The sequence below is a fragment of the Anticarsia gemmatalis genome, chromosome 12 (assembly GCF_050436995.1).
Source record: "Anticarsia gemmatalis isolate Benzon Research Colony breed Stoneville strain chromosome 12, ilAntGemm2 primary, whole genome shotgun sequence".
Classification (NCBI taxonomy): domain Eukaryota; kingdom Metazoa; phylum Arthropoda; class Insecta; order Lepidoptera; family Erebidae; genus Anticarsia; species Anticarsia gemmatalis.
This window is the reverse complement of record NC_134756.1, coordinates 788,634-816,154: the sequence shown is the minus strand read 5'-3', so window position 1 is coordinate 816,154 and position 27,521 is coordinate 788,634. Positions and strand designations below refer to the sequence as shown.

The 27,521-nt window shown below is 35.3% G+C and overlaps 2 protein-coding genes across 2 annotated transcripts in view; one reads left to right on the top strand and one right to left on the bottom strand.

Moving 5' to 3' along the window:
- The window catches only part of Dop2R (dopamine D2-like receptor), a 280,079-nt gene that overhangs the window by 69,868 nt on the left and 182,690 nt on the right, over positions 1-27,521 (top strand). The window lies entirely within an intron of this gene.
- On the bottom strand, positions 2,280-6,983 carry LOC142977361 (uncharacterized). The gene has a single exon (XM_076121239.1). The coding sequence runs from the start codon at positions 6,981-6,983 to the stop codon at positions 2,280-2,282; it is 4,704 nt and encodes a 1,567-aa protein (XP_075977354.1).

The following is a 27,521-nucleotide window of genomic DNA, read 5'->3' as shown; positions in this document are numbered from 1 at the left end:
CTGCTAGGAACATCTCTGTTATGGGTTTCGAGCATTTTCTTTGGAATTTCAGTCTTATTTTTACGTACTGTCCCTGTGCTTGTCAAACGATGTTCATTTAGCAAATGAATCAATAATGGATAACTGGTAAACCAGTTATCAAATGTTACATTGCGATTGGTTTTTGAAATAGGAGTTACAAGCCTATCTACAACGTCCATTGCTTTATTGCTGAGGGCATACGGTCCTGGTGGCTGTTTTCCCGGGTAAATTTCAAGATTGACTACGTAAAACGACTTGGAGTCTACTAAGGCATATATTTTCAAACCATACTTGCTGGGTTTGTTCGGCATGTATTGTCGGAAACTGCAGCGGCCACGAAATGATGGAAGTTGTTCGTCAATAGTCAGGTACTCGGATGCTGAATATGTTGACTGGCAACATGTAACAAATTTCTCAAAAATGGAACGAACAGGAGCCAAATTGTCAATACTTTTTCGTTCTTGACGCGTAGTTTTATCGTCAAATCGTAAACAATTCTGAATAAATTGAAATCGCTTCAAAGTCATCGTAGTCCTAAAAATCTCAATTCCAGAGCCATCACTCCGCCATAAATCTTTCAAATTTAGATGATTGGATTTGAAACGCCCAGCTAAATACAATAGTCCAATAAAAGCTTTCAATTCTGATGTGGTGAGATCAGCCATAACATATTTCTTTGTATGATTATTTTGGCATGTCGCTCGCCTAGTACTTATTTGAAAGTTTGAGTGAATTACTATTTCTTGCAAAATATCATCAGTAACAAATAGGTTCCAACACTCACCAGCTGTTTTGGCATTTTGTCCAACAGGTCTCACTCCTTGCCTTTCTCTTACAATATTTTCCGACCTAGTACGTACATTAGACCTGTTTGGTACTGTGAACCATTTCATACCATTTTTCCCCAACATAAAACTACATTCCATATCATTTTCTTCCGATCCTATAGGCTGTTCTCCGTCATCTAACTCCTGCTCTGTCTCACTTCCAAAGCTTCTTTCACTAATATGATCAATATCCTGATCACTACCGGATTCGTCGCCAGAACTGTCTTCGGCTTCTTCGAAAAGACGTAATAATCTATTTTGGTTATCTTCGTACGACATTTTAGATTGTTATCCTGAAAATAAAACGAAACAATGCAAAGAATAATAAAAAGAAAACAAAATGTGTTTGTTAAAATTAGTAACAAGTAGCGTAAGGTGGGTTTCACGCACCCGCTGACAGCTTCAACCTCGTGTACACCATTCGCCGGGCGGCGGTCGACTGAGGCAGCGGCCGTCGATGCTTCGGTACCTCCCCCCGCGCAGCTACTCAGGCGCACGACGCGTAATAACAATTCGTTTTAAAAATATTTATCGATTTTTGTAGCTCTGGGTGTACCACACCCAACCTTACGCTCGCCGGGTTAATAATAATTAGTTTTATGACCAAATAACTATATTATTTATTTATTTATTCATCCTTACAACTTGTTTATAGGTGCATAAGGTTCACTATTGATTGCTACGTTGTGTGGTTGAGTGAAACACGTCTTCCCTCTATAACGTATATTGAGACACTGATTTTATAAAACGTTAGTTTAAAGTAATGTATAGGCGTAAACATCCCGCCCACCAAAACAAACTGTTTTATAACAATAAACATAAAATTTAACATCAATTTAGAACCAGTGGACTGTATATAATTCAAAAATTTCTTTATAATTGATTGTGTTAAACAAATTTTAATATAATGACACATGCAATCTTTAATTTACTTAAGTGCAACATATTGTATTTACTCTTTAGGCAAGAATATAAGTTTTGACAACGGTCTCTTCAGTTCGTGATTTCCCTTACATTGCACAGTAACAACGCGAACCAAATTATCCGCTCCAGGATGGAGAAGCTTTATGCGACCTAATAACCATTTATTAGGTGGTAAATCATCCTCCTTAATTATTACAATATCGCCAAGACTTGGAGACGGAACCTTTGATTTCCATTTGTATCTCTGCTGGAGAGTGTTAAGGTATTCCGATTGCCATCGCCGCCAAAAGTTTTGCGTCATTTGTTGTATGATTTGCCATCTTGTCAGTAAACTAATCTTCGCCTCTTTGTAATCTACATCTGGAACACTAATAAGCGGTTCTCCCACTAAGAAATGTCCAGGTGTGAGCGGCGTTAATGTCTCAAACGTGTCACTAAGTTGACAAAGTGGACGCGAGTTGAGACTTGCCTCTATTTGAGCCCGTAGTGTTGCCATTTCTTCATAAGTTAGTTTATGCCTTGGTTCATTCTGGTCAGGTGTCTTTTGGCGGATTGTACTCCAGCCTCCCATAAACCACCATAGTTTGGCATACGCGGCGGAATAAAGTGCCAAGTCGTGCCATCATTTGCCAAAAGTTGAGCTATTTCCTTTGTTATGTTGGCTTGTCCCGCAGTAAACAGTTCTCTTAGTTCCTTAGCGGCCCCAACAAAGTTGGTGCCGTTGTCGCTCCACAAGTGAAGACACGGTCCTCTTCGAGCAATGAATCGTCTGAATGCGGCGATAAATCCTTGGGCTGTAAGGTCGGTGACAGCTTCTAAGTGTAGTGCTTTGGTGGACATGCAGACAAAGAGGCATATATAACCTTTAACGGTCTGGTGACCTCGACCCTTAGATGTCCTTATCTGTACCGGTCCCGCGTAATCAACGCCGCTGTTACGAAAAGCTCTGCAAGGATTTACTCTCTCAGCTGGTAGTTGTCCCATCATTTGATTATTCGTCTTCGCCTTGTCTATAATACAAATTTTACATGTTCGAGTACATTTTCTTACTGCGGACTTCATGCCAATGATCCAATATTTACTGCGAAGATAATTCATCATCATCAGATTGCCACCATGACAGGTTCTGATGTGTGCTTCTGCAATTAACAGCCTTGCAATGTGAACATCCTTTGGTATTATTGTAGGATATTTTGTTGTGTCAGGTAATATAGCATTTTGTAATCTGCCACCAACTTTTAGAATACCCCTTTCATCCAAAAAGGGTGCTAATGTAATAAGTGGGCTCTTAGCACTGACCCTTCCTTTATTCTTAATATCTTCTATCTCTTTAGCATAAACTAGACTCTGATAATATTTTATACATATTACTAACATTGACTCCATTTCTTCTACAGTTAAATGATCTTTTGATTGCTCCTTATTTCTCGTGTGTAAAACTCTTCTGCAATAAGCCAATACTCTTTTCATTCTCGATAGGGTTGAAAATCTTTCCCACAGAGGTGCATCTTTCTGGTAAGTATGGGTGTGAACTGATAGTTTCATTTCCAGCTCTGTTGCAGGGACGTCTGTTGTTAAATTGATGATCTCTCGATTGGTTAACCATTTGGGACCTTGCCACCACATTTCTAGGTGTGCCAAATCTTTTGCCTTAACTCCTCTTGTTGCTATATCTGCTGGGTTTTCGGTTGTAGTCACGTGACTCCATCTATTACCTTCCAGGTTTCTTTGAATATCTGCGATCCTGTTTCCTACAAAAGTGCGCCATCGATTGGGACTAGACTGTAACCATGACAAGACTACCGTTGAGTCTGTGTAAGCATAAATATTGTTTGCAGGTATTTTCAAAACATCGGCCACGTCCTTTATTAGATCAGCTAACAATACTGCGGCGCACAACTCTAATCTGGGTATAGTTAGTTGTTTTACAGGTGCTACCTTTGTGCGACATGCTATCATGACTACATGGACTTTGTTATATTCATCAATTACTCGGAGGTAAGTCACAGCTGCATATGAAGTTGATGAGGCATCTGAGAAACCGTGAATCTGGATTTCTTTGCATCGGGCAGTGATATGAAACCAACGTGGAACTTCAATGGCTTGCAGGTAAGACAGATCTTTTCTATATTTTATCCATTCTTCTGCGATATTTACAGGTACTTCACTATCCCATCCGAGCTTACCAAGCCACAGTTTCTGTATCATAACCTTGGCTACTATGACTACCGGCGATAACCATCCAAACGGATCGAACAAGCGAGCAACGTCAGAGAGGATAGATCTTTTCGTTATTGGATATTTCAATTCAGGTAAGTTAACTGTTACTTTAAATGTGTCATCTTTTCTGTCCCATTTCACACCTAAGATTTTAATTATTTTATCTAGTTTTATTTCCAATGTATCTGTAGTATTTTCTTTAGCTTGTAGATAGTCTAATACTTCTTCTGAATTGCTTGACCATTTTTGCATGACAAATCCTCCCTTTTCAAGAATAACCTTTAGATCACTACACAGTTTTTTAGCTTCTTCGACTCCTTCAAGAGAAACCATGAGATCATCCATATAAAAACAATGCTTTATTGCAGCAGAAGCTTCTGGATATTGCTGACCTTCATCATCAGAAAGTTGGTTGAGTGTTCTAACAGCTAGAAATGGAGCTGCAGCGGTACCGAACGTGACTCTTTTCAACCTGAAACTACATATGTCTTCGTTTACTTCATTACGCCAAACTATGTGTTGTAATTTTGTATGTTCTTCAGCAACCCTTATCATTCGGTACATTTTGACAATGTCTCCTATCACACAAATCTTATGCTTTCTCCAATTAATTATAAGGCTACGCAGATCAGGTTGCAATATGGGTCCTACTAACATGTTGTCATTGAGTGAACAGCCTCCTGTGCCTTTAGCAGATGCATCGAAGACGACTCGTAACCTTGTGGTGTCTTTATCATCTCTGATTACGGCATGGTGTGGTAAGTAATTAGCTTCTTCATCTATGTCCTCACATTTTTGTAGGTGTCCCATATCCAAATACTCATCAATCACCATTTTGTACTGTCTTTTAAACTCTTCATTTCTCTGAAATTTATTTTCTAATTGGTGAAATCGCCTTAATGCCATTTGTTTTGTGTCTCCAATGTTTTGCATAGTTTCTTCTAACGTTTGTTTCAATGGTAATTGCACTATATATCTACCGTCTTCATCTCTAACTGTTGTATTTTTGTATTGTGTTTCACATTCTTCTTCTTCTCTAGTCGGTATTCTTCTTTTGGTGTACGAATCCGTTTCTATTTCCCAAAACCTTTTTAGTATGTTATCATCTTCTGAAATCATTCTTGTAACGTGTAGTGTGATAATCTTATGTTCGTTACTCAATGATATGTCTTCCTTTTGACCCGAGAGGATCCACCCCAAACATGTATTTTGGGCCACTATGCCATCTGGCATTCTCATCAAGCCAACATCTATTATTTTACTAAAGACATCGGCACCAAGCAAGATATCAATCCTACTCGGCGTGTTGTACATAGGGTCCGCTAATTTTATAGTTTGAAGCTGTGGCCAGTTCATCGTGATTGTTTGTGCAGGTAACCTTTTCGACAAAGTTTTCATGACATAAGCCTTCGTCCGAAATACTTCGTTGCTATCAAAGCGCGATGAAACTGCTAGTTCTACTAAGTGTTTTATAGGTATTTGAGATTCTTCTCCTATCCCAGAGACGACACCGTTGATGCATGTCTTCTTCAATCGCAACAGTTCAACTACTCTTGCTGATACCAGTGAAGCCTCCGATCCCTGGTCAATCAAAGCACGAAGCAGGTGTGTATTTCCGTTACTCGCTTTAACTGCTATTTGTGCTGTGGCTAGCAATATTTGATGACCGGGTTGTTCTCTTGAGAAGTGTGCGGTTGTGATTCGTTGTTCTAGTTGTGATTGTTTATCTTCTGACTGACTTGTTTCTTTAGTTCGATGTAAAAGGGAATGGTGTTTTCTTCTGCAAACTCGGCATGACGTCTTTTGTTTACAATTGTACACTGTATGGTTTGGAACAAGACAATTAAAACAAAGATTGCTTTTCTTCACAAGTTCGTAGCGTTCTTCTACCGGCTTACTAGCAAACTCTTTACAATGATAGATGAAATGTTTATCATTGCAATAAGCGCATAAAGGTTGTAAATGTTCACTGCTATGCGTTGATGCCTTTTTGGGCGCGTCATCCTTTAACGCAACGTGAAATGATTTATGGCCTTGTGTCTTCTCTCTTACAGAATTTGCATTCGGTGTGACAAGCTCAAGCGTTCGAAACTTTGACTCAAGAAATCTTCTTAACTCGTCCCACGTAGACAGCTCATCACTGTTTTGTTTATAGGCCTGTTCTTCCCATTCCTTTAACGACTCTGGGTCCAATTTCTGTGATATTAGAAATACTATTAAGGAATCCCAAGAGGTAGTACAAACATTCATATTGTTCAAGCTATTCAAACATTCCATTGTTGTGTCGAGTAAAGCCTTAATGTGGTTAGCCGTCTGATTTGTAATTCTTTTCTGACTAAATAGTCTTCGTAAAAGAGAATTCACTATCATCTTCTTATTCCCAAAACGTGCTTGTAATAGGCCCCACGCGTGGGCATAGTTGTTTTCTGTTATTTGTATATGCCTTAATAACGCTTCAGCCTCACCAGAAACGCTCGTCTTCAGATAGTGTAGTTTTTGCACATCGCTTATGGTAGTGTTATGTACTAGGGCAGTAAACAAATCCTTGAACGTAGGCCACTCGTCATATTTGCCTGAGAACGTCGGAATCTGTATGCGTGGTAACTTTGCAAACGGTAATTGACCACCTTGTGACGTTGTTGACATGTTTACAGCCTCAGCCATCTTCTGTTGCGACTCCAGGCTTGATATAAGGTCGACTAAATCACCCCGTAAACATAGATACATGTCCTCGTACGTGTAATATTCCTCGTGAAGAAAATATGTTAAAACACCTCTCTGTTCCCTCGGTGTGCACTTCGTAAGGTTATAGTGAGCTTGTTTGAAGGTTTCCCAGTATTCTTCGATACATTTGAGTCTTGTTTTAACATAACCTTCTGTTAAGCGCTGCTTTGGGCATTTCTTAAGGTTAGTTTGAGCCTTTTGAATCATACTGGCTACATCTTCTAACGTAGATAAATACTTGCTCTGTTCCGAGGATGGTGACGTCATTTTCAAAACTTTTTGAGTCCAAATTCACATACAAATGCAGTCAATACGATGTTATAATTCACTTTCAAACACTCAGTTTTTATAACTTCATAGTTTTATTAAAGCGATATTCACTAATGACTTGTAAACAAGATGATTCATATCTATTGGAATGCAGTTCTTTTGTATTCGCACGGCCGGGTTCGCGACGCAGTTATCAACAATTAATCCGGTTCGTTTGGACCATGTTTATAGGTGCATAAGGTTCACTATTGATTGCTACGTTGTGTGGTTGAGTGAAACACGTCTTCCCTCTATAACGTATATTGAGACACTGATTTTATAAAACGTTAGTTTAAAGTAATGTATAGGCGTAAACACAACTATTTTTACAGGTTTACCCCAATACAATAGTGTAGGTACATTATAATAATTATCTATTATCTACTTAGGTAATAATATAATATATAAATACTAATCAATAATCTATACCATATCACAAACTATACAATATGTGGCCTTTGTGAACTCATTCACAGAACAAGCGAACAAGTCAATTCTGTTGGACAGAGTATTGAGCGTCCGCAGCGCACGCGTTAGTGGCGCTCTAACATAAACCTATATTTTGTTTCACAAGGCGACCAAATCACTGCATTATGCTCCAAGTGGCTTTTCACAATTGCTTCGTACAGAGACTTTACAGCTGTAATGTTTGTAATTTAATTGCTTTCAAAAGAAACAATCCCAACAGCCTACAAAGAAATAAAAAAAACTGACCAAAGAAAATGCTCTTGAAGGTCTTGCAAAGCCTTTAGCCAGTTCACACTGGTCTCTACCAAAACGTAATAATAGAGTCGTTGGCTCTAAGAACGGCTCCAATTAGACGGCTTAATACTCGCTCAGTAGAGAAAACTAGTGTACCTACAAGTTACTAAATACTTGTAATGTGTTAAGAAACCTTTAATTAAAAAGAGTAATGGTTTTTTATATAAGGACTGTAATACTGATTGGACTAATATCAAACTTGATTGTTCAAACATTATTCATAAGATAAATTGCAGTAAATATAGTATTTTAGCAAAGAGCGTTCTTTAGCCTCTGCATACCCCTATTGGATAAATGCGTGATTTTATACAAGTAAAAATTTGATTAGAAGGATAATAGCTAAAGTTTAGGGTTAGAAAAACACACTCAACTTCGAAAAGCTGTTCTTTAAACTTAAACAAGATATTAGTAAAAAAAATCTGGAATGTAAAAGAGTATTTTTTTGGCAGCAAAGACGATTCGTATAAAGGCTAAACCTAGTTTTATAAACCGTGTGAAAAGCACAACAAATAAACACTACATATACAATACTAAACTCCACAGTGAACACAACCAAACTAAACCCTATTTCACTAAAAGTATTCCACAAATCCAATCAGTGACCAACAGCTTGCAAAATTTTAGACCCAGAATATTGAGTTTGAAAAACTTCAGTGGCGCAATCGAATGCTATAAATCGGGATTTTAAACCATTTTCTGGTTGGTATTGGGTGTCAGTACTCAGTTATCCGTTATAGAAGCTATTTTATAGGGTTTAGAGTACCTGCTGACAGTTTTACAACGGCCGTTGATTTTGTTTTAGCGATTTTTGAAAGCGTTTAAGTTTATCGATGCCTATAAAATTCGGGACTGATTTAAAGTTTAATATTGGACTATCATTCTCGATTTTCGAGAGGCAGAGTTCAGTGTGACTTGACGAGAATTATTGGCTGTATTTTATGGAACTGCTGGCAATAACCTTTTTTATTACCGATGCAGTATGTATCGGTCGGAGGTTATATTTAATCAGTGTATGTTTCACGGTTTTTCCAGCAGTGTAAATAACTCAGAGGATATTTTACCATAAAATCTTATTATTATCGCATATATTTAACTTTACATGTTTTCAGCTGTACCTACATCTTTTGCAATCCATGTATCTACCTATCCCATATTCCCATTTTTGGCCTGGGCGCTTAACGGCAAATTTGAATTTGACGTTGGGGCGCTCGAGAGGCTAATCTAAAAAATGCATTTTAGTTTCTACAAAACCATTTAAACCCTCACTAAATAAATAATACATAGTATTGTTGTCAATGAAAAAAAAAACTCTTTGGCTAGGTTCCTATGCAGATCCATCAACTAGGCAAGTAAAAGAAGCAAAACCACTTGATGAATTGCGAATAGAGTTTTCGTGTTCAGTGTATTTTGTTCTGCCTCTATAACTACAATTGTAATCTTGTATGAATCTATAAGAAGGCTACATACTAGAACCAAAATTAACATTCAAGCTGTGATTTTTTAACAAATATCTGAAATTATCATATATGAGAATCAAAAACGAATGTTGCGGGTGTGCTTTTTAAGATTAAATCCTAATAAAAAATAGTTTTGTTTGCGCAATCTAAACTCAAACGAAACAAAACTGACAACAACCTGAATTTTCCATAAATATATATCCAAAAATCCTGAAATTTAAATCCTAACGCGAAGCAAAGTTAGTGAAACGCTAACTTATTTGTTCACGGCAATAAACCGTTTTCAGATCTCACGATAAAACGTTTCAAATCGGTTACGGTTTGTTCCTGAAAGTACCGACAAAATCCTATTTCGAGTAAAAAGTTGGAGATTTTATCTACAAACTTTGTAATATCGAACCTGATTAAAAATGTTTTGTTCAATTATGAGATAATTGGTACAGCTCAATTGTACGTATCGTTTTTTCGTTTACAGTTCAAATTGGAAATCAAAAAGTTTCCAATACTGGTTTTAATCTCATTTTTATTTGGAACAATTTTGATATTTTTGGCTTTTAGATTGGCAGATTTTAACAACTTTTGTTCCTATGAAATTCTCATTTTATGAATTTCAGAAAAACAGATTCTGTTTTCAATGCCAAAATCTCATAGTCAATTTCGACAGTAAATAATTAAAAACATTCATAGAAATGTCAATTTTGCAACAAAATGTAATACGTTAAATGTATGTAGTTTATATTGCACACCGCAACAAACTGGCTTCTTGATGGATAACAAGGAAACCCACTTTTTGCGTATCCTCTAAAGCACGGAGACGCTTAGTTCAAATACCAAGATGCGCCGCAGGGCCTTACAAAACTCATAGTAGTAAAAACCAGCTTGGGTATATTAGTCATTTAATCATATTACTAATCCTGGTGAAAGTCTGTTTATAAATTAAACTAGTTCTATCCAAAATCTCGCCTAGCAACAAAACTGAACAGTCGCAACCATTTAATAGCAGTACAAAATCATTGTCTAAACAGCAAGAGCTCTCGACACGCAAACAGCCAAGCTTAACCGAGAAGATTGATCGCCGAAGCCGTTTAGCATCCACAACAAGTGTCAACATAAATTACTCGCAACTATGAAACAAGGACGCTAACTTGGTTAATCAGAGGAACTTGCAAAAACAATATCGTGAGCCTTGGAACTGTATAATGGATTTTGGTTGGGAAAAAGTTGATTTATGCTTTTTTATTCCGGGGTTTAAATGCTAGTTGTAAAGTAAATTAAATGAACGATACGAAACACAAAACTGGATTTTTATGCAAAGTTACGATAACCAGCGCAATGTCCTATAGGCAATACTATCAAGTATCGAGAGTTAGACATTCAAAATGTACTGGAAAATTAGTTCCTACGGCGTCCGCTGGAGGCACTGTTCAGATATTTATACATTTATCGTTAGCTTGCTTGTTTTCGATCGTCGATATTAGTAAGAAATCGTCCCCCAGTTCGAAAAGCCTGATCACGAAAATAAGTAAAATGTTTACATACATATGCACATATCGGTAGAAAAAAATATTACCACTTGATACAGTGATGAGCGAAGTAAACCTCCTACAGTTTGCTCCACTATACAAAGATAGATAGAGACTGTCCGTAATGATGACAATCTTACAGATACATGAAGATTAAGCAGACATTAAACGATTTGATTCTTCATAATATTGTCTAAAAGTACTGAACGATATTGGACACCTTGCTGGACTACCCTCGTTTTCTCTACTCTACCAATGAATAAAGTAAAATTCTGTACCAGCAACTATAAAACAAGGGCGCTAACTTGCTTAATCAAGGGACTGACAACAACTTGAAGCAAAAACAATATTGTGGATAACTTGCTTCGGTCTAGTTTATAATAGATTTCGGAGAGGCAAGAACTTGATTTATCATTCGAATTGTCTTGGGATGAGAATTAAATGATGAAAGATTGGTACTGCTTGAATTGTGTTAGTTAATTGCGTTAAAATTAATTTTACGTCAGCAAAATGTTTGATAGTGAAAATGATTGAAGTTTTTGTCATTAGCAGGCTCACATAGTGATAAATGAAGAAACAAAGTTAACGATTTTTAAACATTGCGACTTATATACATTAATCGCATATAAAACCCGTTTATGAAACAATCATGAAAATGCGAGAGTTTATAGTGCAAAATTTATCTTTCTTAAAATCACCTTTAACTTTACTATGATTCTATAGACAATTAATTATGCTTATCGATTGGTACATAATAGTAGTAAAGCAATCTTCGAAACAGCTATTAAACAGATGGGTAGTCACAAGCGCTTTTGAATTCCGAAGGCGATATTTTCAGGCCGTTGCAAATAACATTAACAATGAGATGACTTTCAACAAGATCGATCATCTAGGATAGCTCTTACATACGCATCAAAAAAAATATTTTCTAAAATGAAACACATGGCAGTTAGGTAGTGTCAAGAGTCATTTTTAAGGCCACCTCATTAGACCCTAAGACCCAACTTCAAAGACATGACGAGAAAAAAAACCGCACATGATCCCAAAACAAATGTACGTCACGTACCTAAAAACCGTTATTTAAATTCAAAATGTGTACCGACCGCAAGTTAACATGTGCTAGTCACGTCTGCCAATGAAAGGTAGTAATTTCAACGTGTCGTGGGCTCTGTTTTATACGTATGCGGTTAGCTTGGCTTAAGCATCAAACACACTGAGCGCGGGAGCGTATCGTTCACAACATAGAAAGCAGGAGTGTACATCACAAATTTCCAAATAAGTAATTGTCAAACCGTTTATACTTAAATATGGAGTGTAAAGAATTCACACTGACTGACGCGATTCTCTACAGTTGAAACTATCAAGTGTCAAGAGTTTGACATAAAAATGTACTACAATAATAGTTCCGAAAGTGCCCGCTAGAGGCGCTGACTAAATTTTCATACAAAATTTCTCGATAGCTAGTCAGTTGTCGGTAGCCATTTTTCAATACCCAGTCAGTCGATAGCCGATAATGCCAGAGAATTGCGTTTCACTACTATGCTGGCTGCAGCAGTTGGTACAAACACCTGAACCACTCCCATTTTGTATTAGAATCTATCCGACGTCCCATAAAATATACATTATTATAGTGTGTATGGTCATTGTTTCATATGGTCGAAAATTTACCTTAATTTTCGTTTAAATGCGATTTAGGTTCGCCGTCCTCTTTAAAACGCGCCTGTCCCGCAACCGCGCCGCGTGTGTTACTCTCAACTGTTGCGAAGGAACATTTTGAAGTATGCGCGCGGTACGATTAATGTTGTTAAAACTTTGTTGCCAAGAGGATGTAGGCTGTTCTGTCCCAGTTTCTGTAATGAGATATTTTTATGACAAAGGCTACATAAATTAGAGAATTTGCAGATTTAGTTGAAAACAAAAGTAACGATATTAAGAAAACTTACTTTTGTAAAATAGTTACTATAAAGACTCATTTAATTTCTATTTAACCGACTCCAAAAGGAAGAAATTCTTCAGTCTTCTGTTTTTTATTTTAAATTTTTTTAAACTATTTTGTTGATATTTCATGTTTGGTGCATATAATGTGACAACCACTAGCAGACCTTGGTTGTGAAAAAGAAATATTTAAATTGTTTCGCAAAAATCGTTCAATCTGCAGCAGCCAGATTACTTATTTTCAACATTCAAAAGCTCTGCTTTTTAATAAAAATAAGCAATCAAACGTTATATTGCCAAACTGCAAATAATGTTAGTACATAAATGTACACCAAAAGCTCGAAATAATAGGAACAAAATAATTCTATTTTCAATTATTATCGCAATGCAAATGTCACAAACAGTATCCCGTACTAATGTAGTATTAACACAGTTAGTCTGCAATCCCCGGTGAATAATCCTAAATACTAAACCGTTAACTAATGTCCCACTCGTTACAATATTCCCAAATAGATATTAGTATTTAACTAGAGTATATTGGGGCAATAAGCAAATAGTTATTTAATGGAAATATTTTATTTCTCAAAAAATCATTTTGTTGTGATAACAAAAGAAAAGTATTACTATCTTGCTTAATGTTTCGGTCCTGCGAGCTTATAACGTATCTCAGTTGACCACTAGTGTACGTCAAATCGATAGCGACTTTGCAATACATTGCTGTTTTGACATAACGTGTCAATCACTATAATCTAAGACAGAAAACAATGTACAGCATAGTGGTTTTAAAATGGTTACGTTGGTATTAACAAAAATGCAATGATAGATCATCGAGTAACTATCTTATTTATCAATAATCCTTTCTTACAATAGATAAATTGGATGTCACAGTGTTTAATAATATGAAGATGACAAGAGTTAAAGCCGAGATTTATAATTAAAATTTATATCAGTGTACTATTACCCCAATGCACCCTGCTATTAAGATTAAACCACCGCATTTCCTTTAATTAAGCGAAATTTAACTAAACGTGGTCCAAATGGAATCCATTTCAGTTAAAATTAATAACACATTATAGTCTGATGCCGCTTGTTTGAAACATTATAGGGTGAATACACATGAGATAATCCTATTGTGATATATTATTCATTGAGTCACTGTAATGTTAATGTTATGCTTACTGTATGAAATTTTGAAGAATCTTTGAGTAACCAAATATTGTAACGAAGTATTTAGATTTGCAAACAATCGACTAAAACTCAATTTGAACTTCTTTTAATTTATAGAGATATATCAGATAGACTTAGTAGACTAAGTTACGGTTAAATTACAAAAACAACTACCTTGGTGACCCAGACGATTAAAACCATGTTATAAACCAAATATGAGGCGCCCATACCTAGTTGCACTCACCGTTCGGTAAACGATCTGTGGGTTAAGCTAACCTTGGCGCGGTCATTCCATAGATGGGTGACCGCATAGTGGTATTTGAACTGGGCGTCTCCGTACTTCGGAGGGCACGTTAAATGTCGGTCCCGGTTGTTGTCTATTAAGATAACAGTCGTTAAGCCACGTCAAAGGCCTTCGGGCGGCTTGAACAACTCTGACACTAGGTTGGCCACTTACCATTCGATGAGAGAGAGAACCAAATATTTCGACCAAGATTTCATCTTGGAATTGAATTTTAATTGAACGCACTAGCAGAAAAGTAGGTATAAGAGAAAATGAAAAAAAAGTGTTCGTATGTACGAAAATACTCATCGCCATGTCGAAGTGGTCTCTTAAAATATAGAGCCTTCGTCAGAATACAAGTAAACTAATACATATTCGCCTTTAGTGTGCAGTGCACAGAATGAAGTGGTTTTCGTTCAAATACTTGCAACGTGGAATGAGCTTCTAAATTCTCTAGTTATTTAGCCACGTCTGCTCCTGCTATTTGATGTAGAAGCAATTGTTACTTTGATTAACAACTGAATTTACAGCTTCAATGAGAGAAAATAGACTGTGCTTACAGTTGTAAAGAAGTAAGATGATTTCTTCTCTGAAAATTCACTTATATTCTTTCTGCCATGGTAAATGACCGATTTTTTTCCTTCTTTATTAAAAAGACAACTCCCGCACTAAGAATTGCTCTTGTGTTGCGGAGATATTTACAAACAGCGAAAGTAAAGTACAACCGGACCCGGAACAACTATTTGTGGTTCGCACAAGTATTTATCCCGCGTGGGAATCGAATCCAGGACCTCCCAATGCCATAGTACTGGCGTGGCGACCGACTTAACCACTGAGCTACAGAGGACGGTATTTTGTTTTACATTGATCATATTTAGAGCTAGGAAGACCATGGCATAATTTTTGCAGATAGTGATAATAATACCATCAACTTGATGATAGACATCATAGTTAGTATATACTTTCTTGTGTAATAAAAAATCATACTGTAAGGTTTCTGAATTCAACCAGTGAAGTATGCAACTGCCGTTCATAAAATAACCGGCCTGATTCTTAGCTTAGACTGCATATTGTACGGACTTTAGTTTCTAATGAATTACTCTCAATAGCAGCCTAAAGTTTACAAACGCCTTAAAAAAATTAATAGACAATAAAAGCAACACAAGAAAGGAAACAAGGCTATATTTCATACACCTTTCCCTTCACCTTCGAGTAATAAAAACACTACCTAATTGTTCTGCAGGGAACATTATACCGTTCACAAACATTTTCTTAACAAAAGTAGTATTACCTTGAATAATTCAAAGATAATGACAGAGCAAATTAATTTAGCGGCCGCCGCTTGTAAAGACTCCACGTTCGTCAACTGCCCCTTGAATAAACAAGCAACATAGTCTGAGAGCTAGATGGATTCAAAGATATCTTCTGCGCTGGGAATTAATTTTATATTTCAGGGTCAAACATACCACTAATGTATTATTCTATTGGTTGATTTTTCTATAGAGTCACACTTCAAATTTAGAAGTAGATGTGTTAAAGAACTAACTAAGAATAATTGCTCTTGTGTCGCGGGGACCCTTTCAAACATATAAACAGCGGACACAACACGGTTCTGTGTGGGAATCGAACCCGACGCAATTGTGGCGGCGTAGCGGCATTTGCAAGAACTACTAATAGCACCAAGATAAATGCAATTTTTTTAACAGTGACTTATTTTTTTTCTTTTGGCGACTCCGGTCAGCCTGCGACCACGACAAGTATAACCTGCGCCGAAACGTTCAGTAATTCAAGGTAAAATTTACTGCGTGTCCGCGATAATTCCCGTATCCTATTTATACAAAACATGCAATGCGAGAGTTTAAACATTATCGCTTGAAAACTTTCCCAGGTGCTATAATATAAAAAACAAATATCTTTAAAATTAGAAATCCATTAAATGTCTGTCCGTCTTCTAGTCTACAAGATCATTTATGTATCGTGTCCAATGGGCCGTGACGTGCATATTTCATTAATGACGTCACAGTTGCCTGTTGGACAACCGCTGGCCGAGGGCCAAGGGTAACTTTTGTTTACCGTGAAGGATTATACTTTGTGTGTTTTCTGTTCGTTTGATGCTAATTAACATCTTTTTACATTGAAAATTTAACGATGTTTGGTTGGTTCTATTGTTGAATATTTAAATTGATCAGTGAAGACTTTCTTTTGAGGTTTCTTTTTTGTCACGTGGCAACTTTTGTGTCTGCCTATCCTCATGTAGATAAGGTGTGATTTCAAAAGGTATGTTCGTTTTTCATCTGAAGTATTTGTGTTTGACAGTGACTTAAGATAGGTTTATATTTCTCGCTTAAATGATAACTTAGTGCTATAATTGAAAATACAAATAGTAAAGTTATCTTTTTAATGCCCCACTGCTGGGTGAAGAGGCTAATAATAGTGATGTTAGTTTTTGGTTACACAAAATTGTTTTTTTTTAGCGTATACTTAAGTTCTTCAAAATAAATTTTCTTCTTATATTATGTAGTATTTTAAAGCAATGGTTGCCTTTATATTTTCTCTAGTTAGCGAACACAAGCATAAACATACATAAGACTATGTCTTATATTAGCGGAAGACTCCCATAAAACTCTTAAATTCCTTCTCTCGAAATTACCTGGCGATAAAACGGCCATTAAAGTAAATAGCCTTAAAAAGTCGTAGCTTAATGGCCGCTGCAATGACACTACGTTGTAAGACAACTTCTATTGTGATGCAAATGTACAGACGGTGGAATAAAACTCACTTAATTGAACTAACACTTGTTGGTTTAGTTTAAAGAATATGTTATGTTTGTTTTTGTGTGTAATATAAATTGTGAAGGGTAAATTAAGTAAGGGTAATTCAACTATGTGTGATTTGTAAATAACCAGTTCATCAATTCCTTTTTAAGATTTTTTTTTTGTTTTCTTTCTGTCCAGGGATTTGTGGTGGGCAGTATTTTTATAAACATCAATTTTACAACTACAGAAGATCATTTTATTAGACAAGTTTGTTTTTTCTTTTTACAATCAATTAAAATACAATTTAATTTAATTCACGCAATGCAGAATTGAGCCTAATTCCTAAAGATTTTCGTAAATGGGCACTCAAATAAAAAAAAATATACGAACCAAAAATATAATTCTTCAATTTATTCTTATAATTGAAGTTAAATAAAAGGTCAGGGAACTGTTCTATGCAAAACTATTCTCGTTCTATTTAAATTTTGTTACACGAATAGAGCCTCTGCAAAAAAAAAACCGTGGTTTACAGTACAATACATATTATAACACAAAACTATATTTTCAGTTTCAAAATAAAAACTAGCTGCACTATATTTTCTGACCACTTTGGTTAAACTGAAAACTTTTCAGCAGACCAACAGACTGAACTCATGAAGTATATTTTTTACGGTGCCTGAAATAACAGATGGAATTTTTGAAACTGTTCCTCGCTTTAATGTTTTAACTTCACTTTTTAGATAATGTATGCAGGCATTTAGAGCACATGCAGTGCCATCTAAAAAATTGATGAGGAAACTTATTTTTTTTTGAGGTTATTAATACATACTTATTTATTAAATTTTTAAACTATCTATTTGTAAATATAATACAAATTTTGTTAAATACGATGAGAATTTTAAGGTTACAGGTTGTTGCCTGACATTTCGTTTGAGATACACCTGTCATGGTCACGAGCTGACTGTAAAAAAAAATTTGTCAAGGCAAGTCCACAATAGAACATCAATAGTAGCGCGATTCTGTACAGTCGGTCCTGTTGAGTATCGAAAGTTTGACATTTAAAATGTACTGCCAAAATAGTTCCTACGACGCCCGTCAGAGGTGCTGATCAGATTTTCATACAAAATTTCTCAATGACAGGTCGGTTGTCGGTAGTCGATGGTAGTAGAGAATCGAGCTAAAGAAGCTATCACTTTACCGTTCTCTTGAGATAATAATAAATTACCTTTATAATATCTCACTCTGCTCTAAACACTCCTCAGTAAACATTTCATCAAACAAAAATACCTTCCACGCCCTACAATTCTTCGCAATAACTCAACATTAATATTTCTCTCACAATCCGCGTGTAAAACGTCGTAAGTGCCAGACGTCTTATTTCAGCTGCTTCCGATGACCTTGGAGCAGCTTTGATTCAGAAGAGACTATCACTGCGCTTACGCACTACATCTTAATAATTAAAAAAATGACTGCCTCTTTAGTGCGGTTGATAGTGTGTATCACTGTTGATCATCGGGCAAAGAACTGGTCTTTTCTAAGTAAATAATATTTTTTCTTAGTAGTAACCTGTAGTTTGATAACGTGCCCAGTATATGGCAATAGGCTGACCTCTTATTTCATGGGACTAACATTGTTAAAATTAAACCAGAAGGTATTATATCTACAGACATGATATTACGAATGGAGTAAAAGAAAACAATTACCATGATAATTTCAAACTCTTCTCTAAACACTCTTCAGAAAACATTTCATCAAACAAAAATACCTTCACTCCCTACAATTCTTCACAATAACTCAACATTAATATTTCTCTCAGACACCGTGTCTAAAACGTCGTAAGCGCCAGACGTCTTATTTTAGCTGCTTCCGATGACCTTGGAGCACCTTTGATTAAGAAGAGACTATCACTGCGCTTACGCACTACATCTTAATAATTTAAAAAAATGACTGCCTCTTTAGTGCGGTTGATAGTGTGTATCACTGTTGATCATCGGGCAAAGTACTGGTCTTTTCTAAGTAAATCATATTTTTTCTTAGTAGTAACCTGTAGTTTGATAACGTGCCCAGTATATGGCAATAGGCTGACCCCTTATTTCATGGGACTAACATTGTTAAAATGAAACCAGAAGGTATTATATCTACAGACACGATATTACGAATGGAGTAAAAGAAAACAATTACCATGACATTTTCATACTCTGCTCTAAACACTCCTCACAAAACATTTCATCAAACAGAATACCTTCACTCCCTACAATTCTTCACAATAACTCAACATTAATATTTCTCTCAGACACCGTTTCTAAAACGTCGTAAGCGCCAGACGTCTTATTTTAGCTGCTTCCGATGACCTTGGAACATCTTTGATTGATTTAGGAGAGACAGATTTATATTCGGCCTGTTTGCTCTCCCGATAGAGTAATTGAATTTTTTCTTGTACATGTTTTGGCTTTTTTGGTCTTGATTTTGTGTATTGGGTCTTGAGTGGACGAAATTGTTTGATAGTTCAAAATTAAATAACTGTGAAAAACTGTTGCTTCTTTATTTTACTTTAGTGGCTGTAGTTAATATAGAAGGTAAGAAGGCTTATTGAAACGATATGCTGTGTTGATCGATGGTTGAGTGCGTTATGTAAAAAAAGGTTTGGGCTCGCACCCTAAGCGAAAATCATACCCCTAGACCAACGAGCCGATTAGTCTGATGTCTAAAATGTATTATCGCCATATAAATTGTATGTTCATTCATTAACACACCCCATAAATATTTCAAAGATAAACAACTTATAATCATTTAAGATAACAATTTTATCAAATCTCTTAAACCACTTGTTATTATTAGATGGCTTAAGAATAACTGTATTACGGATTGACTGATACTAAAGTAATCCTCGTTATCTCTAATCAACATCAAATAAAATATTACTGATAAACTATCTTATAGATAAATTAAGTAACAGCAAATATAAAAAACGGTTAGGAATTTAAATTTATCTCTTTATAATTTTACTTTGCAAAAGTATCCAAACATAATTATTTTAAAGGAAAACTAAGTTATTAGGTATCTAACACATACTTACCAGGGATTGTATTGGATGTGAAACAGAGAAACATAAATGTTAAAGAATAAAACCTACAAGTAACATTTTCATATACAAGCACTCACGTACAAAACACTCAATAAACAAGTATTTCAAAAGCCATTGTTATACATAAAGGCTTCAACTTGAAACGTTAGCCTCCGTGACAAATAGCGTAGCACTAGATGTTTCATTACCCACGCGTCTGTCGTAGCTATCTCGTAGCGGCGTAGCGTCGTAGCGACGTAGCGATGTAGCTTCGTAGCTCTACAAAGTATGAGTTATGTGACGTATTCTATGTGAAGTGGGCATGTCGTAGAATATTTATATTCGTAGCTTTTGCGGTGGTATGAATAGTTCTGATGTTTTAAATTGAGTCAAAGGCTTCGTTAGTTTGCTATTTCTTGTATTTTACTTATTTGTATGACACTATAATATAAGATTATGTTTGTGCAACGTAAAGTAAATAGTTTTGTTCAGGAATGCTTTAGAGTGGCTATTTTAACCAGGACAAGGCTAGGAAAGCATAGTTTGAGGTTAGTGTGCTTCTACATGCAAGAGACTAATGTAGTAGAAGGCTAAGAATTTGTTTCGGGAATTATGTTCTTAAGTCATTCTAACAGAAAAGCTAGCAATAGAGGTATTTTAAAACTGTACCATTAGAACAGTTTTGTCTTTTTGCTTTTATTATCAGACAAAAAAAATGGGTAGTTATTAAAACAATTTAATGTGACTTTATTGTGGCATTATTTTTTTGTAATATACATTATACAATTTATACGACGTCTATTACGCGGTGGTCATCGTTTCGATTCCCAGTCGACACAAATATTTGTGCTACCCATAAATAATTATTTCGAGGCTCGTTGTACTGCTCACTCGTTGTTTGTATGTTTGCAAGTCAACTGTCAGTAAGTCACTGACAGTTGACTCTGTCTATATTTGGTATAGAAGTTGTCATTAAAAAATCAAAGAGAAAAGACTTTACAATAACTACAATAAGCGTATCAAAAGTAAAACTACATTTCGATCCCAACGTTTACAAATCCAATTGGTCCGGATTTAATTAATTGCAGTGAGTTAATTAATCTCAATGATTAATTTCAAAAGTTGAATTGAGGATTTTCCATTAGTGTTATCAGCTTATCTCGATCTAAAGTGCTGTGCGGAGATTATCAAAAACCACTTTGTTTTATTCTTTACGATTTTGAAACTGTTATAAGTGTTCAGGTATGCTGGTTTTTTATTTAATAGTAAGTTGGTTTTCAATCTAGGTCTCTAGAATATATTTAGGAAAATAGCTATAAAATAATTTTTAATAAACATTTTTGACGTTTTTGACCGTCGTTGTGATCACAGGTTCGGTTCCCAGATTGATCAAAATGTTGGGATCTATTCCCATCATTTAAGAAAGCGCCAATTAAATGAAACAAAAAGTCAATAATTAAGTAATAAGATAAAATATTTACTAAAAAATATACGGGCGTGAAGTTTTCACTACGAGCAATTCCTGAGGAAGATATAATCTGTTGAGGTTTTCTATAAAGTTAATTTTAATCTGGGCGTATATTAACTAATAAACGTTCAACAACAGTTTTAAACTTATGACATTTAGTTACATTATTAAACTTATAAACTAATCCTTTAGTAACACTAAAAATTTGCACAAAAGTCATTATAACGTCCAATATTTAGACTACCATAAACAAAGACTTATATTCCTAGAACGTGCAAAACGAAATACAAAGATACTTAAGAAATACATAAAATTGTATACATAAAAGTACTTTAAGTGCTTAAGTACCAAAGTAAGTTAGAACCTTTAATTAAGCTTTAGAGCCTGAAAACTTAATCATCCATTTCACTTCATAACTTAAAAGCTTCCAGGATCTAATATTTTTAGCTTTTATTACTTTCACGTCTGAAAATTAAGTGAAGTATTAATTTTAAGAAGATTTATGGAGATATAAAGGAATTGTTATGTTTTTGGAAGACAAATGAAACTCTTTCAGTCAGAAATATTTGTGTCAAAATTGTTGATATGTAAGTTTGTATGGCTTTTACAAGTTCACGGCTCAACCGCTGAAACGATTTTGATAAAATTTTACTTGTGGTTAAAGACAGCTAAGAGTTTAATTTCAAAAAAGCTTCTAAACTTTAAGCAGGAGCAAAGTGCTGCGATTCATCTAATACTTTCAATTACTTAGTCTGTAGCTCAAATCTAAAGTCATAATATAATAAAGTACTAAAACTAATTTTGTTAGATTCGATTCGAAAGATTCTATAATTATGACAATCTAAATATAACAAGATTTTTAAAAATTTCTGATTTTAACTAACAAGACTAACACACAAAAAAATTACTCAATAAGTGTAAACGCATATAAAAAAGTAACACTTCATCCCATCCAAATACAAACCGCACCTACCATCACTTAACCTCCAACACAATGAACGCCTACTCTCAACACAAACACATCTAATCCACTCTACTATAAATAGTTTCAACAATATAACCCAGGATCAAATGACGTCACAATAACAGGTGTCGGAATACAATCAGACGGTTAAGCTTCTTGTACGAGAATAGACGGTAAATCCGTTCAATGGACTGTCCAAGGAAACTTGATCTAATAATAAATGCTTTAGAAATATTATCGTTGTTTTGAGAAATAATAGACGATTTTGTTGGTTATAAAATTGAGGTAAGGTTACTACAAAGGGTAGATACAGAGAGTATAAACTCATGTATTATCCCGTAATTGAACCAAAATTTCTAACAAAAGATGTTCTTTTTTGCCAGGTTTTACATTCTCAACAAATCGGTAGAACAGATTAAGGTAATAATATCGTAATTTTAAAATCCATGCGTGCACATCCGCAGGCCTAAATTTCTAAATTATCAGCCACAAAAAACCAAAATTTGTCCACGATATTACCTAGGTCAATTGGGCAATTTACTATGTCGGGAGACGACCATATGTGAATTAAATTTGTAGTGAGTAGTTGTTATTTGAGTAACATTTAAAGGGCCGTAAATAACGATTAGAGAACGTGTAATAAAGTGTAAGGCTTAACTTCAACACCTTGTAAAAAAAACTTTAAAATAACCAAACAAACTCCAAAAACAAAATTAAAGTTGAAACTTTTAAAACTGAAGCCATTTATAACGTCCAAACTAATTAGCAAGAGAGCTAAGACTTCACGTGTCACTGTATAAATTGTTCAAGATGAATGAGCTCTGCCCAGCTCCTTAATGGCGCGATCCATCATCTATTATAAACTACAACTATTGTTACTGGATGTTCACTTTCTTAGATATTTTATACATTTTAGCCAAGTCTTTTGGATAACGGCGATTTAAAACTACCACTATTAGCGTGCATATACGATCGTTTTCAAAATCAATATAAATCATACATGTATTTATTTACTTAAGATAGTCGTTATCACGCCTGAATCTAACGCTAGCTTGGAGTCGTGGTATGCCCATATGATATGAGCTTGCAAGCAACCCACGGCCACTCTTTGGAACTCGGTCTCGAGTAACACGCTTATATGCGTGCTAAATTTTGTATTCGTATATTATCACACACATATTATTTCGGAGTGTTCGCTTGAAACTATCATTACCATTACGTTAGTCATGTTCCAGCATCGATAGATTAATATAAATAATATAATAATTAATTATATAATAATTAATCGATAGATTTATGGAATCCTTTATAAGAAAAATATTGTACATGTTTATACATAAAGGCATCACTTAACCACATATATGGGGATCTTCTTAGTCCTAACACTTTGTTGAAAGATGAAAGTGTAATACTTCTTTTGAACCTAAATATAACGAACATATAGTCATCTTTGTGCAATTGCATACCGTTGAGATATAAACAGTGGTTATACAGAGGACACATAGTGGTGTCATACATACTAGTAACCATGCATTGTCAAGATAGCATGATTAGTTTACATACAGGCAGCTATAAAGTGTCAAGGTAACCGGTCAAGTTTCCTTGTCATGTATAATAGTAGATTTATAGCCAGAAATTTACTGAATGCTGTACCAAGCTTGCTACTGACTTTGTAATACATTTAACAGTCATTAGAATGTGAAGTCAACAATATGTTATAGAAATTAGAAAATAGACATTTTGAACAAACGTTTAGCTAACAGTTTAACAAACGCAAGTAATGAATATACGAAGGTATAAATAAAACGACGAAATTAAAAGCTTAAATCCCTAAATAAAAGAAACTCATTACGTTCAAACCAAAACACGCGTTAAATCTTCTAAAGCGAAATTTCCATAATAATTGTCTAACATCCATTAACCATTAAGACCCATTGTCAAAATCATAAAAAAAATCAATAGCGCCGTAAATTGAGTTCGTAGGTCCGGGATGGCAGCATTATGTTAATGCGGGACATCCCGGGATTTGACGGATCCTCTCCGGGACAATTTATAGCTTATTGTGATGTTCAAGGACAATGCGATGCGAATTTCTGATGAATCAATGCTGTATAATTGATGAGTTGCGATGAAAATGAGGAGGCAGGTTAATAGGTTCATGCTAACTATATCCCGTGCGAACTTTGATTGCACTATTCAGGTTCGTTTCGAGTTCAGTGACCTTTGATTTAGTTTGGCTGATTGTTTTGAGATTATTGCTATGTAGAGCGCAGGTATTTCGACTTCTAAAACACTTAATCAGCTAGTTCATCATATTTCGCGAAAAATAATAATATGTTAGATAATATTAAAATTTCACTTCTATCGCATCATATCAATATTAATGTTATAGTCTGACAACATAGTAGAGAGCGTGGGCAAGCAAGACTTAACTAGATTAAATATAATACAGAAGTAATGTAGCTGCATCAAACAGGTCACTGTCAGCTGCATAACTGCGGATCACTGATGTTATAAATTCTTAATTTTGTATACCTTCGCCAGCCGCGAGCCTTACATACAACTCTCTTTTATAGTTCAACAACTTAGTGGTGTGCCTTGTGTGGAAGATTCGCGGCAGAAGGATGTGTACAAAATTCAGAATTTAGAACATCGGTGACCCGCAGATTAATGCATCTGACAGTAGCCTATTTGATTATATAAATGACTTTGTTTTGGCAATATACAGAATTAACAATAAAATCTATATAAATCGTGCATGCCAAGGCTCTCTACTGAGTCATCGGCTTATAACAGAAAATCTAAACATATCTGCTTACGTAAACCGTCGGAGTTCATCTGACAATTTAGATTTTCATCGCTAAAACGTAGCGTATGAAATTCTAATAAGAAAACTGTCACTCTGTCATTCAAAATGTTTTCATGTGAATGAGCAATCTTAATTAGAAGCTTAATGGTGTTGAAAATGGGTTAAGTAGGTTAAAGGTCAGTTTTGTAGGCTAGAAATATGTGTTAGATAAAGTATCTAGTAGATAAAGAGACAGCAATTGTATAAAAATAACTGTGAAAATTCTATGAGACGGATATTTTAAAGTGGTGAAATTGGGCCTTAGTTTCTTTTATGACGTTCGTTTTGGATGCGATAGGAGCTAATATTGATGACTCTGTGATGTGGTTGGTAGTCTATCGGGAGGTCTCGGGCTCAATACCTGGGTCGATCAAAGTGCTTTATGTCGCTTCATACTTAAAGAATAGTTGTCCGAGGTTGGTAACATGCCTAGTAGGTATACAGCTATAGGTTCGCCTGATAAATCTGTTCCCTAGTCTTTTACACGGCCAAAAAACATACACCTGAGTCCTGGGAATATGCTTTTACTTTTTTATGTTAATGTCAACCTGGCTGTTATTCGTCTATTGCAGCCAGTTACAATTAAACCAGCCAATTTATATTACACTGGCTTTTACCCGCGACTTCGTTCGCCACCTGAATTTTCCCATGGGAATGCGTGGGGTAAAAAGTAGCCTATGTCCTTTCTCGAGTATCAAAATATCTTCATATCAAATTTCATGCAAATTGGTTCAGTAGTTTAGGCGTGATTGAGTAACACGCAGACAGACAGACAGAGTTACTTTCGCATTTATAATATTAAATAAGTATGGATTTCACCCCCCTTATGAAAGACATTCGACAGGTCTGTTTGCGAACCGTCCCACAGCTAATCCTTCTTTACCGCCCCATTTGCTAACGAACCGTCAATTAAATAACATGATCTAATGAAGGAACTTCAGAATAATCTATCATCCCGATAACAAATCTTGATTTTTCTCAGATCAATCATTTTAAATTGACTTGGAGGATTATAAAAAAGCTGGCGGGTAAGTGCCGCTTCAATCCAAGAACTGGATTTTGATTGATGAGGTCAATCCTGTGATTTTGGCGACAAAACGTATTTGATCGTTGAGGTCCGCGCTTTTGTTTGCAGTAATTAGAAAGTGATATACAATTTTGAAATGTTTAAAAAAAAATTGAAAATAATACTCATTTGTTTCGTTTCTCTCTCGAAAATAACTCTATCTAATAGCAAAAGCCTTATCAAAAACAAAACAAAAATTTTGTGTAAACATACACACGTAGCGAGGGATCTTAACCTATAATCGTCGTGATAACGTTTGTGAAGAAAACGTTAGCAGATACATAACATATTTCCATAACATATTTATAGCGTAGGATTTACAAACAAACATACAAACATAAAACTCGACTGACACCCACACTTAAAACAGTTCTTTGTGGTTCACACAAAGAGTTTATCCAAGCGGGATTTGAATCCACTACCCACCATGCTTTGCACCCACAAACAGACAACAATATTCTTCACAACTTTATAGCAGACAAATAATGCTTACCAGTTTTATAAAACACCTTAAAGTTTCAGGTAAAATATCTATTGTACCATACCACTAAGAAATTAAAAGAATCATATACTTTACTCCAGTTTTCTTGATGTTTTGGTACAAGTTGTACTTGGTAGTAGTTGAGATCGCGAACTGTCTCACTCCGATTTCTGAGGTACATTTAGCGGTAGGTTATCTATTCAATAGCGTTTAAGCTCATATAAAAACAACGCTATTGAATAGATTAACTATCGCTAAATGTATTCAGAAACCGGGGGTCAATCGGTCAATTGATTAGCCAGTCAGGCAGTCAGTTAGTCAGGCAGTCAGTCAGTCAACTTCATCATAAAAAAAACTCAGTCCGCATCATGCTTTAATCTGAAAATAGGGGTTTATTTTTGCACTCTCATTTCAAACTACAAATTACTATCGATTATTATCGTCTGCGTTATTTAGCCTAAAACACTTAAAACTTTAGCACAAACACCCAATCTCGGGACAGACAGGCCATTAAAGTTACAAAAACACATTATAAAGGTCACACACAATGACACAACGATGTATTTAAATTGCTAATGAATATTGGAAGATAATCGATTGAACAGTTTTGAAGTAATCACAAAACTAGATTAGCTAGATATTTAAAGGATTACTATTCTTAGACTAATGTTTCACTAGGTTTCTTGCAGCTTACATAATAATAATAATATAGTCTTACTTTG

Excerpts from the sequence above, each read along its gene's own strand:
- LOC142977361 (XM_076121239.1), bottom strand. The coding sequence starts at position 6,983 with ATGACGTCACCATCCTCGGAACAGAGCAAGTATTTATCTACGTTAGAA.